General features: G+C 31.7%; 1 protein-coding gene across 1 annotated transcript; it reads right to left on the bottom strand.

Annotated features, from left to right (window-relative positions):
* Positions 1-1,303: 1,303 nt before the first annotated feature.
* On the bottom strand, positions 1,304-2,966 carry LOC114742343 (TMV resistance protein N-like). Its single transcript, XM_028930616.1, has 4 exons — positions 2,963-2,966; positions 2,364-2,874; positions 1,461-2,271; positions 1,304-1,342 (listed from the first exon to the last, which is right to left on the bottom strand). The coding sequence occupies exons 1-4, from the start codon at positions 2,964-2,966 to the stop codon at positions 1,304-1,306; spliced, it is 1,365 nt and encodes a 454-aa protein (XP_028786449.1).
* Between the last annotated feature and the right edge of the window lie 11,901 nt (positions 2,967-14,867).

The raw sequence follows: 14,867 nt of genomic DNA, 5'->3' as shown, positions 1-14,867 counted from the left end.
TGCGTATGCATATATCACTAATCACTGAATGAAAATTCTTTGTAGACTAGTTTTGTCTTTTAAAATAACACTTGTAACAAAGTCCTAGCTAATTTTAAAGTATAATTCTTCTGAAAATTACTAATTGTTAATGTAATCCTCTGTATCTTATTTCTGATGTCTAATGATAAGCATTAAATTGCCTCAGCCGCCTACTGATCAAACTATGGGGAAAAAACCCAGTAATATGTAAAAGGTCATCAAATAACCAAGAGAACAATTAAATATATTTCTTTTAGAAATTTCTTTTATACACTTACAATTCTTTTTATCTTGCAATAAATAAATCGGACAAAACAAATACACACGTAGGCTGGGGGACAATCATACAAACAGCCCCACAGGCACACGTTTATATTTTATTTAAGGGTCAATATGTCCCTCAACTTTGTTGTGATTTTAATTTTAATCCCTCAAATTTCAAATCAAAGGTTTTAATCCCTCTAGGTTCTTTCTATCTAAAACATTGCTTTCTATAACTTAGCAAAAACATGGATTATTTTGCTAGTTGAAAAACCAAAACGTATTGTTTGAAAATTGAGATATTAAAACTAAAATTAATACAAATTTGAAGGACCAAAATTATATTAATCCTTCATATAACAAACATTCTTAAACAAAAACTACTGCATATAAACCCCCCGGGGGGCATATATAAAATTTTTAAAATTTTCATTTTATGTTCAAATTTCATAATTTCTACTTTTTCGCAACATTAAATTTTTACCAAGAAAACGCGATAGTGTGCATGTGCAGTGTGTCAGTATACACACAATCACTTTTATATAAACATTAAGAATGTCAACCTTCGTGGATAATTGTATAATTTATTCAAGATCCTTCATGCTCCAAATTTTAAAATTACCTTATACCAATACTAATCATATTCTATCTAAAAACTTAAGAAGACGAATATTTCAAAGTTTAAGATTAATGAATCACACCTAACAGAAAGATTATATACGACCCCAAACAATTTAGTTCGAAGAAATGATTTTTTAAAAAAAAATAAAAATAAAAAGTCTGATTCCGCATACATTGAGACTTACCTAAGATTTTAGAGAATAAACTAATAACTTTTATGAAAATATGATGACAATGAAATGAAACATTAAGAGAATAAAGAATGTAATAAAATCTGAAAAATAAATTATTACCTTGTCATTGTTGAAGAAGTGATAAATATCCTGGGATCTCCAAAGTCGAATGGGTTTTTCAGAGTCAGATTTTAATTGTTGCCGAGAAATTTCAAGCCCCAACTCCACTAATAGAGCATGCATCCCAATATTACCACATCTATCCTCTGAAATGAGGGATCTCTCTTTAAGTACACTTATGTCAATACGTGCATATAAGTCTCTTGCACAATTCAGAGAAATCCACCGTCCTTTGTTCCTAAAAAATGCTAGGTCAAGAAATACATTCTTCTGTGTGTCATCAAGTCCATCAAAACTCAATTTTAGCACATTCAAAATGTCATAGTCAGGAGTTTGATTTAGTTTCGCCAGAGCACTTTCCCACTCTTCTTTTCCTCTACCATGAAGATAGCGACCCAACACTTTCAGAGCTAATGGATTTCCTTCACAATAATCCACTACCCACTTTGATAACTCCAAGTAGTTTTCGAAAGGTTGATTTTGCTTGAAAGCGTTCAAGCTAAAGAGATGAAGGGCATCATGCGGATTCAATTCCAGAACGTGATATGTTGCAGGAGATGCAGAATCAGAAGCATTTTTAAGCACTTGCATATCTCTTGATGTGATAATAATTCTACTTCCTTCCCCAAACCAATCACATGCTTTGATTAAATCTTCAGCCATTCTAGAATTGTCCACATCATCAAGTACCAAAAGAATTTTTTTCTGCTCAAGCCTCCTTCTCACAGAAGCGTATGTTAAATTGTAAGGGTTAATATCGTCGTCATGTAATAACTTTTTGAGGCATTCTTTGATATATTTCGATCTATTCTTTGCCAGCTTTTGTTTGACATCTTCAACAAAGTAGAAAGATTCAAAATCAGCTGTCAACCTCTCAAAGACCGCTCTAGCAAGAGTGGTCTTGCCTATACCACCCATACCCCATATTCCCACAATGCGAGCTTCAGTTAGCAGCTCTTCAACTTTCTGTATCTGATGATCAATCCCAACTAATCCATCCACATGAAAGGATGACCTACGATTCAGCTTGCTCAAAACATCTTTGACAATCTTTTTGACAAGTTCAGATTCAGGCCTAGCATAAATACAAATTAAAATAATGGTTATGTTTAATGCCCAAATTTAAGAGAGAGAATATAAGAGCATCATGAGTAGAACAAAAGCTACCTGAAATTCTCTGAATCCCACCCAGATAGACTTGCCGATTTGATCAAATCATTTTTCCACTCCTGCACTCTTTTTTGGTCATGCTTAAATCTCTGCTTGAGCTTGGCAAATCCATCGCCAAATCTCCCATCCTGTTTCCGAATATTTGATGGATCTACGTTGTAGAAAATTGGGACGACAAGCCTTCCGTACTTATCTTTACATTTCATAATGTGAACGAGCTCATCCATACACCATGTTGAAGAAGCATAATCCTTGGAGAAAATGATCAAAGATATCTCTGATTTCTCTATTGTTTTCAGAAGAATTGGTGAGATATGATCTCCTTTGTGGAGCTTGTGATCCATAAAAGTATGAAGGCCCGCTTGGTCAAGTGCTTCATAGAGATAACTAGAAAAGGTGTGGCGAGTGTCTTCCCCTCTGAAGCTAAGAAACACGTCATACTTGATTGCAGGAGGAGCACCAATGATAAGAGAAGGACAAGAAACCGTGGGAATCAAATCAACAGCATCTTCATGACTAGAGATAGAAAAAAATCATGAATAATAAATATCGGACTATGAGCAAACCATAAAGTGAACATTTAAAGAACATGTTACCCATGATCAAGTGGAGAGATTAATGTGATAGCTTTAGAAATTGCTATAGCCAGCAAAATCAATACAGCTTCTATGAGCGTTAGAGTAAAGGTTGCCTCCATGTGACTGTAATCTCTTGCTATGACCTGAAACTTGTCACCAACCGGAAACTAACGTGATAAAGTAATATTTCTTGGCTTTAACTTCTCAGGAGGTGCCATGGTTTGGCTCTTGATTAACGTGATAAAAACATCAACAACAAAAAATACTTAGCAAGTGGGAGCAAGTTACCGAACGATTGATGCGAAAACGAAGAACCTGTCTCTATGGGTGGAATAATGCAAAAGAAAGAATTCATCATGTGTTCAACTTACCAGTCAAGTGCACCCAATAACTTCACTGATTTATCTGATGTGTCTTATCAACAACTCAATTTATTCTTAAAGAAGCTATATATGGTAAGTAAAAGGACACCTGTTGGAGGCGAATCAGGCCGTGTGTTAATATATTAATATATGTTTGTTTTCTGTGGAAAACAAAACCGTACCAAGCAAGTGGATCATGAGAAAACTGAATATGCCCTGTTCATTTATATCGATGCCTTTTTCACGCGCAACAACGAAAAGGGGAGTGATTAAGGTGAAAGGAAGAACAAGCACTTTGCTTTTTTATAAAATAAATAAATGGGCCGTTCACTTCATTAAAAAGATTTGAATAAAATAGATGAAGACTTTAATCTGTAGATCAAGTCCACCCATATCTTAGAAGGTTTTGGGGCTTTGTCTTTCAGAAGTTAAGGTATAAAAGATTCTAAATGTTGAAGATTTATTAGATCTACGACTGTAAAGTAGCTATGGAGGAGAATCAATCAACAGCTAGCACTAGAAGAAGAAAAGAGAAAATCTTTTGCATAATTTTTCTGCGAAAATTCCGAGGAAAAGTGCAGGGACAACACTAGAAGGAGCAATAGATCCATGGGACAAAGCAAATGAAAGAGAAGAAATGAACCTGGATGGATGTGAAGGGAAATAGCTCTCACAAAATGGCAGCTTCAGAACTTGCAGACTTTCTTTCTCTTGGAACAAGCTCTTCAGTTCGCATTCAGATACCACCGAGTGCCTCACTCATGTATTTATCTGTGTGTTTCAGAGGCTCTTTTTGCAGTTTCCGGGAAGTTGTCGATGGCGTTTCAGCGTTGCATTGCTGCTGCATCGTACGACTTGAGCAGCTTTACAAAAAGGTTATTCCTGCATATTCCCTTCAATTTTCTTTTCTTTTTTTTCCTTCCTTGATAAATTTAGGATAAGTCCCAAAAATAAGGAAAATTATTTTACATATATCCATATTTTTCTCAATTTTTAAAAATAAGGAGAAAAAAACTGTAGAGATAACAAATTGAAAATAGCATAGCCATCTGTAAAATGATTTTCTTTAAAAATAAAAAGGGGCCGACATGCATATGGGGCGCTGGCTCTAATAGCTAGGCCATTGATTATGAGCAATGATTTTATTAAAAAAGCAAAAGATTATGAGGAATGACAATGATGAGATTTTTTCGGGAAAAAAAGTAATACTGAGAAGGCAATTCATATATATATATATATATATATATATGTTTTGTCTTTCACCAAAGATTAAAAAATAAAAGCCCATTTTGCTGACATTTTTTTTTTTGGGTTTTTGTTAGGTATCTATGTTTTTCGTTTAAAAAAAATTGGAAAAATGTATTTGCTTGAATTTTTTTTCCATTTCATTTTTCAAGTTTTCTCTGCTAAAATTCCATTGGAAAATGCATTGAAAGACCAAGGAGAAGATCGCACGCTCTAAAATCGAAAAGGGTGGGTTTTCTATAGGTGAATAAAAAAAATTAAATAACATATTTAAACATAAGACGATTTTTTCGACCGGAAAAGCAGAAAGAATTGAGGAAATAAAAACGAAAATGACATGAACCTTTTTTTTCCCCGGAAAAAAATAGGATATGGGTCTTAACTTATTAAGAGTATGGAAATTTTCCATCTTTCATATCCCTTTTCATACATAACATTTTTATTTTCATCTTTCATATCCTTTTTCATACGTAACGTTTTTAATAACTTTATAACTTAGTGGTATTAAGATTTTTGTATATGTAAAAGATTATGAATTTGATCTCAGCTAAAATCTCAGGTTATTAATGTATGTCTTTTGGATTAAAGGAATAGATTGGCTATTTTAAGGCGTCATTTTTTTGGTACTCCTTACCTCTTACCTCCCCTATCATTCCGGACTTGAATTCCCTCCACTGCCTTCCTATCCTCTTCCCCTCCACTATCCTTCTTTTCTCTTCATAACCATTGGATCAAAATTCTAATGGTCTAGATTTAACATCTTATAAAAATAATGTTATTAAAAAATAAATAAATAAATTTAAACTATTAAAATCTGGTCTGAACAGTTTACAATTGTAATAAAAAAATTTAAAAAAATTTGCTTTATAATAACAGTCTATAGTTATGAACTGTTCAGATTAGATTTTAACAGTTTAAATTTATTTATCTATTTTTTATCATAATATTTATTTTTATTAAATATTAAATCTAGACCATTGGAGTTTTGATCCAATGGTTGTGAAGAGAAAAGAAGGGTAGTGGAGGGAAAGAGGATGGAAAGGGTAGTGGAGAGGATCCAATTCCTATCATTCCTGCTTTTGGGGTCAACAAGCCATGTCAAGTCTTTGTGAATTGCTGGGTTATTTCATTGTATAACGTACATTTGTTGTCCCGCCCCAACCCTTTGCTTTTGGACAAAGTTACGCCCTAGAGGACTGTGTATCATACTAGAAGAATTTTAAACTCAATAATAGAATAATTATATACTAACCAAGTCTTTGATATAAAAATTAATTGCTAATTTAAATGGATTTAAAAAATTAATTAAATTAATTCTGTTATGAATATTATAACATGTGGATGTCCATCTCCTCTTCTTCCTCTTCCTCTTCCTCTCAACTTCATCATCAACTCCTACTACTTCCACTAGGTATTAATCTTCTACTACTCTATTACCTTTCCACTATGCCTTTAATCTTGTAACTCCCCCCACTCATATTCATGTGGTTTATTATCTACTATCTATTATTTAAGCACCAATATAACTTATGTGTAAGATTATGTCTATAAATAAGGTATGCTATTGTAAAGTGAAGCAAGTGAAGGAATAAAATATCATTCTCTCATTTTCTTGTCTACTTCTCTTCTCCAATCTACTTTCATTGTTGGTTAATTTCATAACACGTTATCAGCACGAGACTCTACCATCAGAGTTCATGGCTCCTAGTTGATACACGTGGAGGTTTTGTTCGTTGAATGAAGATAGTTTGATCCAAACAGTTTGGTAAGATTTCTCCAATTTATTTAGAGGAAATGATGGTTTTGCATATTAACCATATTGATTCATTGACAACCGAATATTTTATTTATCATTTTGAAATATGAAAATTTTTATTTCTTACTTTTCTTATATTTTTATGATCCTACTATCCTTAATACTTCTTGATTTGCTATGAGGTTTATGTTTATCTATAAAATTACTATATATGATTATCATCTCTGATATTGGTTAATTGTTGTCTTGGAAAGTAGAATGTTAAACATATAAATGAATGGCTAATAGCCATTATATTCTTGATTTTGTGATTAGATGGCCAGAAGCCACATCACATTTTGATGATTATTTGATAAAAGACTATCTTATGGTAGTAACAGATGGCATGGCAAGATTGTTACAATTTGATGATCTATATCAAAGTCTTGAAGACTGATGGTTTAAAAATTAAATGATACAAAAGAATTTTGTAGTTCTGAAAATTTTGTTATAATTCGGAAGACTAATATTTGAGAAAATTGATGGTGTGCTATTGAAAGTAAGGAATATATCCGTAAGAATGATAAAAAGTATGATCACATCGTATTAGTGGAACTGATGACTAAAAGGGCAATAATCTTTGGGTTTGATTATTGAATCATAACAGTAGAATTAGTAATGGCCCTATGATCAATATGATAAAATTATGAACAACTGTTATAATATGACCAGAAGTCATATAGACAAATATGTATCAATTCATTGAAAAACAAATGTTAAGAAAAAATGGTTGTGGAATCAAAAAGACCATGTGATATTATGAAAATATCGAAGCTAATTCTAATGTATGAAAACAATAAGTTGTGAAGAAAGATAGATGCGCAAAGTATATATAAAAATAGAAAACATATAAGTATATTCCTATAAGGCTATATGTATAATGTTTAATTTTTATCGGTCTTTAAATTTATTGTGATTTGTGAGAAACAAATGTTATAAGAATTTGATATTGTAATATTGATAAGTGTGTGATATAAAACTAAATAGATCAAATAGACTCAAGAGTTACTAGTTATATTCTGTTTATTTATATCTTATTTATATGATCTGATTCAATATTAGTTTTGAATATTTTAAATGTCTATAGTACCTTGATCAATATTGAGAAGTTTTGAACGTTAAGTCTTATTTGTACTTTACTTTTAAAAGTTCATTTTGAATGTTCTTCATCATTTTTGTATATTCTCTATGTGTTTTGCAAGTTAAATCTTTGATACCATAATTATTTGCTATTATGTTAATAATATATTGAAATAGAGTTGTCTTTCATATTCCTCTTAAATTATATATTTCTTGAAGAACTAGATGCAATAGTATTAATATGGTTCCAGAAGAACTAATACTAATTTTTCTTTATGAGCAGACAGAGTATTGATAATGAAAAATATGACCCATAGATCTATATCACAGCTTAGGTTCTCCAAAGAGTGTAAATGTTATAGTATAATTGGATCAAAGTTCGTAACTATATATGAACTAGGAAGTACTTGGGCTTCCAAGCAAAAGATAGGTCATTGGCTTTAACCTATTATATGCTAGCAGTTGTTTATGAAATATATGAATAAAGGAATCATGTTTGAATGACTCAATCTTGAAGGAGAAAACGGTGAGAATACAAGTATGAGGTGATATTGGATATATTTTCATAAATGGATATCATCAATCATATATTATATTGAAAAGTTTATTATTGGTAACGAAACGTGGTACAGTAAACTAGAAGTTTACTGATATAATTAGATTTATTATTGGCATGACTTGTTTGATCATCTTAAACTATATAATTATTGAAGATTATGTATTGATATCCATTGAAGAACCAGAAGATCCTTCCGAATAGCCAACATTTTTAAGAATTCATATGTGCTGCTTGTTCTCAAAGAAAATTGATTATAAAATATCACTAGTTGTGTTTTGTTTTTGAATGGATCACTATATTTCTGGGAATATATATGGGCCCATTTAGAAGCACATAAGCCATACAAGTATTCAATATTTGATAGATGCATCTATATAAAATGGTAAGATGTGTGATTGATATTAATTTGCAACCTGAAGTTTGCAAGATTATTTAGATAAATATTTTCAGATTATGTGATTCCCAAAACTTGATTTTAAAGATACTAGTGAATTTATATATCAGGTTTTAAATGTTGAAAAACCTGCTTAACAAATTGATCTAGCAAAATCATTTGTTAATGCCTCCGTGAATAGCTTGATCAATATTTATGAGAACAAATTTTTTTCATTTTAGTGTTGGCATATTTGATTTAATAGAGTGCAGCACTTATAGACATCAAGGCAACAAAATTCTTCCAATAAAATTGGCTTTTGGTCAGGAGCCAGATATTTTTCATTTAAAAAAATTTGAAATGTGTAATATTTATTCCTACCAATCCACCACAATGCACATAGATGGATATCAAAAGAAAGTTGAGACATATGTTGGGTAAGAATCTCCTTCTTCTTGTTTGTCTCTAAATGGAACAAAACAATGTTCTTAAAAGAAGCAAATGGATTTAGGAGACTTATACTGTATGCTTAGTTGACTGTTATTTGACAAAGTTTTCCTAACATGAGGGGGAGAAATTGAGTAGCTGGAAAAGAGAATGCATGGAATGCATCTTTACTATCAAATATAGATCCTCATATATATATCAGTATGAACCAGAAGTTTATCAAAATTGCATTCATGAAATACTATAAAATATTTTACTGACTTGAGTGAAAATTTTTAAATCTCTTATTCCAGCTGAAAATGCTCCAATTATTTTAAATATTAAGACATGTCAGAAGCATGAGAGGTTAATCGGTTCCAATATAAATATCTTGAATAAAGAGGAGCATAAAACTTAGAAGTTATATTGAGAAGGCATATACTCTAGAAGAGTGTCAAGACATAATTAATTGTAAAACTCTAAAAAAGGTTCAGGTACCTGAAAAGGAAGAAAGAGATCTCAACAAGTTATGTCACAAAAGAAAAAAATGGAACCGAAAAGGTGAAATTGTCGACAATGATTTTTCATAAGAATATCACGTGATAAAAAGAGAATCTTACACATAGATCTATCATACAAAGTAGATATAAATTTGGTCAAGAAGAAAAGAAAAAGGAAAAAGATGTGATGAAAATATTATTTTGATACATGAAAATGGGCCTGTAGTCCCAACACATATAAAGTTTCTATAGAATATATGGTCGTTTATGTGAAAATAAAGATTTTCACAAATAATTATGATGAGACATACTACTTGGCGGTGGATATAATTTTACATATTTGAATAGTTTGGCATTATGAAGTGTGCCAATTAGATAACCCATGGATAAGGATCATTAAATAGTAAAAATTACATGATAATCCTTGAATGATCCTAAATATGCCAGGAGTATATATAAGAAAATCTTTCAGTATATGAAATATTATGAAGATTAAAATAATTTCAATATGTATCATCATTTTATAGTTCTGGATCAAAATATATGAAATTCCCTGAAGGATTTCACTTGCCAGAAGCATACAATTCAAGTTCTTGAGAATAATACTTAATTAAGCTAAATAAGTTCTATAAGAATTGAAGCGATCAGGGCGTATGTGGTAGAACCGACTAAGTAAATGTCGGTTAAAAAAATGATATAAAAACGATCCAATTTGCCCATGCATTTTTATGAAAAGATCTAAAAGTGAGTTTGCTATAATTGTTTATGTTGATGACATAAATATTATTGGAACTCCTGAAGAGCTTACAAAAGCTATGGATTGCTTAAAGAAAGAATTTGACATGAAGGACTTGGGAAGAACAAAGTTTTGCCTCGAATTGCAAATTGAATACTTGAGAAATAAAGATTTTTGTGTATCAATTAATTGATACAAGAAAGGCCTTAAAGTGTTTTTATATGGATAAATCATATCCATTATATACTTTGATGGTCGTGAGATTTGTGGAGGTGAATAAAGAACCTTATATATTTTGAAAAGGTGATAAAGAACTACTTGGTCCAGAAGTACCAAATCATAGGTCCAAAGTACTATATCATATCTTATCAGTCATGCATGACACTACATATCATTTGCTGTTAACTTATTGGTAAGATATAGTTCTTCACCAAAGACATTGGAATACCATATCATATCTTACCAGTCATGCATGACGCTACATATCATTTGCTATTAACTTATTGGTAAGATATAGTTCTTTACCAAAGACATTGGAATAGAATTCTAGATTCTTTTCTGATTTACATGCTGGTAATTCCAAATGGAGTATTTATCTCACAATATCCAAAAGATGGTGAAACATATATCTAGCAAATTCGTTCAAATAAAAATCTAGCAGATTTGTTTGCTAAGTCACTTCCTATTACAATATTTGAAAAGTTTGTTCATGATATCGAATGTCACAAACTCAAGGATATCAATTGATGTTATCAAGAGGGGGAGTTAATACACGCTGTACTCTTTTTTCCTTGTCTATGGTTTTTTCCCACTGGGTTTTCCTAGCAAGGTTTTTAATGAGGCAGCATCGAATAGTGTATTAGTGAATGTGTACTTTTTTTCTTCTACTAGGTTTTTATCCCACAGGGTTTTTCCTAGTTGAAGTTTTTTAACGAGGCACATATCTTGTATAATGGACATCCAAGGGGGAGTGTTATGAATATTATAACATGTGGATGTCCATCTCCTCTTCTTCCTCTTCCTCTCAACTTCATCATCAACTCCCACTACTTCCACTAGGCATTAATCTTTCACTATTCCATTACCTTTCCACTATGCCTTTAATCTTGTAACTCCCCCCACTCATATTCATGTGATTTATTATCCACTATTTATCATTTAAGTACCAATGTAACTTATGTGTAAGACTATGCCTATAAATAAGGTATGCTATTGTAAAGTGAAGCAAGTGAAGGAATAAAATATCATTCTCTCATTTTCTTGTCTACTTCTCTTCTCCAATCTACTTTCATTGTTGGTTAATTTCATAACAAATTCTTTATAATCAATAAGTGTTTTTTTAAAAATACTCTTGTTAATTATGTGAATTAGCCAAAAAAATTATTTGATGAAACAATATATGCAACTATTACAATAAGGGAAAATTACGTACAGGTCCCACAGAAGACAGTTTATTCATCTAAAATCTCACGAAATGTCAAAATCACTGACACGTCCCAAGAGACCTCAGAGTAATATATTCTACTTGTAAAATGACATTACTGCCCTTCACATTCCAAATTCACATTTGCTCTGTCATTGCGATTTACAATCTCAGCAGCGACTATTAACAACTCAATGAGAGGACGTTAACAATTTAAGCAGTATCCGTTAACAACTTACTTTATAGAATCATATAACCTCCACATAAGAGTAAATTATAACCAAATAGTATAATACAACAACTTTAACACTAAAATAGGAAGCTTTTTGATATCATTAAGAATTTTAACTAAACACAATAGGATTATAGCAACATTTTAATGCGAAGATTCATTTACAACCTCAACGGTGAGTATTAATAACCTAAGGAGAACTGTTAACAACCTTAACAGTGTCTATTAACAACTAAATTTATAGGATAATATAACTTCTAACAACTATATAAGATTAACTTTAACACTATTTAGTTATAATTTAATTAGTTATAATTAGAAGTTATATTATCCAATAAAGTTAGTTGTTAATAGACACTGCTAAGGTTGTTAACAGTTCTCCTTGGGTTATTAATACTCACCGTTGAGGTTGTAAATGGATCTTTGCATTAAAATGTTGCTATAATCCTATTGGGTTTAGTTAAAATTCTTAATGATATAAAAAAGCTTCCCATTTTAGTGTTAAAGTTGTTGTATTATACTATTGGGTTATAATTTACTCTTATGTGGAGGTTATATGATTCTATAAAATAAGTTGTTAACGGATATTGCTTAGATTGTTAACGCCCTCTCATTGAGTTGTTAATAGTCACTGCTGAGGTTGTAAATCGCAATGACAGAGCAAATGTGAATTTGGAATGTGAGGGGCAGTAATGTCATTTTATAAGTAGAATATATTACTCTGAGGTCCCTTGGGACCTGTCAGTGATTTTGACATTTCGTGGGATCTTAGATGAATAAATTGTCTTCTGTGGGACTTATACGTAATTTTCCCTTACAATAACTATATTGAAAAAATAGTTAAATGTAAGAGACTAAACGTATTGAGATATTATATTTAAAATTAAATTAAAAATTAAATTAAGTCTTATATTAAAAAGCAGTATAATCCAACCCAATTCAAATATAGAAAAAGGAGGGGCATTTCATAAGTAAATAGAAAAATGAAGAATATTTAAGCATAAAGAGAATTGAGGAAATAAAAAGGCAAATGCCACTTTTGGAAACTTCACGCCCTCCTTCTTATTTCCCACACATCGCGCGTGCCATTGAAGTCAACAAGTCAACCACTCAAGTCGTCCCTTGCTGTGCACTGCCGTGTTGCTTTATGTACAGACCTTTTGCTTTTGGCAACAATTACACTTGAGGGAGTCGCAAAGGAGGAGGAGAAAAAGAGGAAGAAAGGAAATATTTTTTGGTATTTTCTCTATTATTTCATAATTGTAATTTAAAACCTGATCTCTGATAGCAATTACGTTAATTCAGAAACTTATTTCGTCATTTCGTATGTTCAAAGGTTTTTATTTGTCATTTTTCTATATGGATATTAAATTATAAGGAGTACGACGTTTTTCATCTTTAGTATGTTTTCATACGTGTCATGTAAGTTTTTATATAAATAAAAAGTCTAAAATTTGGTGTTAGCTAAAGGGGGTATTTGGTAACCTTCTAAGAGTCTTTAAAAAAAAATACTTTAATACAAGTCGAGATAAAATTTTTTTACATATTTATTTTAATTATTTTTAAAAGGTTTAATCAAAACACTTCCGGAATCTCAAAATATTAATATATGTTTTTAATTAAAATAAATAAATTGGCCATTTTTTTAGGCATATATATTAAGAGCTTTTGATGAAAATGGGTTTCACTTAATGAAACTTCCTGCCCCTTGCCTTCTCTATCATTCGGTCATTACTGCTTTTGGAGTCAACAAGTCAAGTCATCCCGTGTTCGTCAGTTTTGTGAATTGCCAGGTGCTTTCGTTGAAAATTGTACCGCACCGCCCTTTTGCTTTGAAAAATTACCCTCTCGTGGGTCCGCTTATTGTGTACCATTATTTGAGCATATGCTGGTTTGGATGTGTGACTTAAAAAAAAAAAAGTACTTCAAATACATAAAGAGTCATAATTTGCATGTAATTAGAATATTCATATATAAATTATACATAATCTAACCACAAAAAAAAAAGTTAAGAGAGCACAAATACGACCGACTGCTAAACTTAAAACAATATAATTTAAGTGTGCGTATCTAAAAACCAAGTTGGTTAACCGGTTCAAAACTTCTAACTAGATTGGTCGAAAATAGGTTTAATTACTAGTCTATTGGTTTGATCAGTCAAATTGAGTTGAGTTTTCATGCATACGTAAAAGCAATTAGAAAGAAGTGGGAACTAAAGGATACTTTAATCACTCTTGTGAAACTTGGTTTTTGTTTGGATTGTGTCTATAATGATTTTCTCAATATTGACTAATTAGAAGCTCTGCATTTCTGGGAATGATTTGTGCTTGTTTTGCTGGAGAGCATTTCTTTTCCCCCAAAACTTCCTTGATAGCGTCTTACAGAGAAGCAAAGTGCCCATGGCAGAGTACACGTTGCTCGATCTGCATCACTAACTCAATTTTTATTCTTATCTCCTCTTTTAAAAAAATTTAAAAGTACACTTGATTAATAGTTGTTCATCTCAATGTGTGTTGTGAAATACAATCAAAACATTGAGACTCGCAGGCAATTGCCCCGAAGTCAAGTTTCTTCTGCAATTTCTTACGCGTTGCAACAATGGACTTGGCAACCTGAATAAGATAGCCCAGACAATGACTAGTTAAGTTGGCCCATGATAAAGCGTTCTACAAGAGAAGTTTGGCCCATGCGTTTGCTCACCCCATATAAACTTGATTTTAACACCAGAAACTTTGGGAGTATTTGGGTAAGAACAAAATTATAGTTTCAAAAGTACTTTTACGGTATACGAAACAAATATGTGAAGGAGTTTATCCCGATTTGCAGAAAAGTGTTTCTGAAAAGTGATTATGGGTTACCCAAACACCCCTTTCCTCCTACACTGCTCTGAAAGATTACATTTTTTGGATACGCAAGGAAGATATCAAAAGACAATATCAGTCCCAAATACAAAGAGTGCTAGAGACAATGCATCCATGGCCGTGGCTCTAAGCCACTCAGGGGAGTGAACATAGGAGACACAAAAGTCACGGCCACACCAATCTCTGGTTGGAACATCCAAACAGAGTGTTATATCCTTCAGACTCAATTGGAGTCTCTAACCAATGAAGAACCCTGACAAAGGGAAGTGAAAATGCCAAACTGTGTCCATAATATTAACATCACACTCTCAATATAGTCCTTGCACTCCAA

This window comes from Neltuma alba, unplaced genomic scaffold, assembly GCF_004799145.2.
Source record: "Neltuma alba isolate B1F8T4 unplaced genomic scaffold, ASM479914v2 tig00003721_pilon, whole genome shotgun sequence".
Taxonomy (NCBI): domain Eukaryota; kingdom Viridiplantae; phylum Streptophyta; class Magnoliopsida; order Fabales; family Fabaceae; genus Neltuma; species Neltuma alba.
Note: the sequence above shows the minus strand (reverse complement) of the source record. Positions and strands in the feature narration are given on the sequence as shown.

Coding starts and splice junctions, on each gene's coding strand:
- LOC114742343 (XM_028930616.1), bottom strand. Junction 2,272..2,363: donor TGGGATTCAGAGAATTTCAG/GTAGCTTTTGTT, acceptor TATTTATGCTAG/GCCTGAATCTGAACTTGTCA. Junction 1,343..1,460: donor TTGATGACACACAGAAGAAT/GTATTTCTTGAC, acceptor CCCTCATTTCAG/AGGATAGATGTGGTAATATT.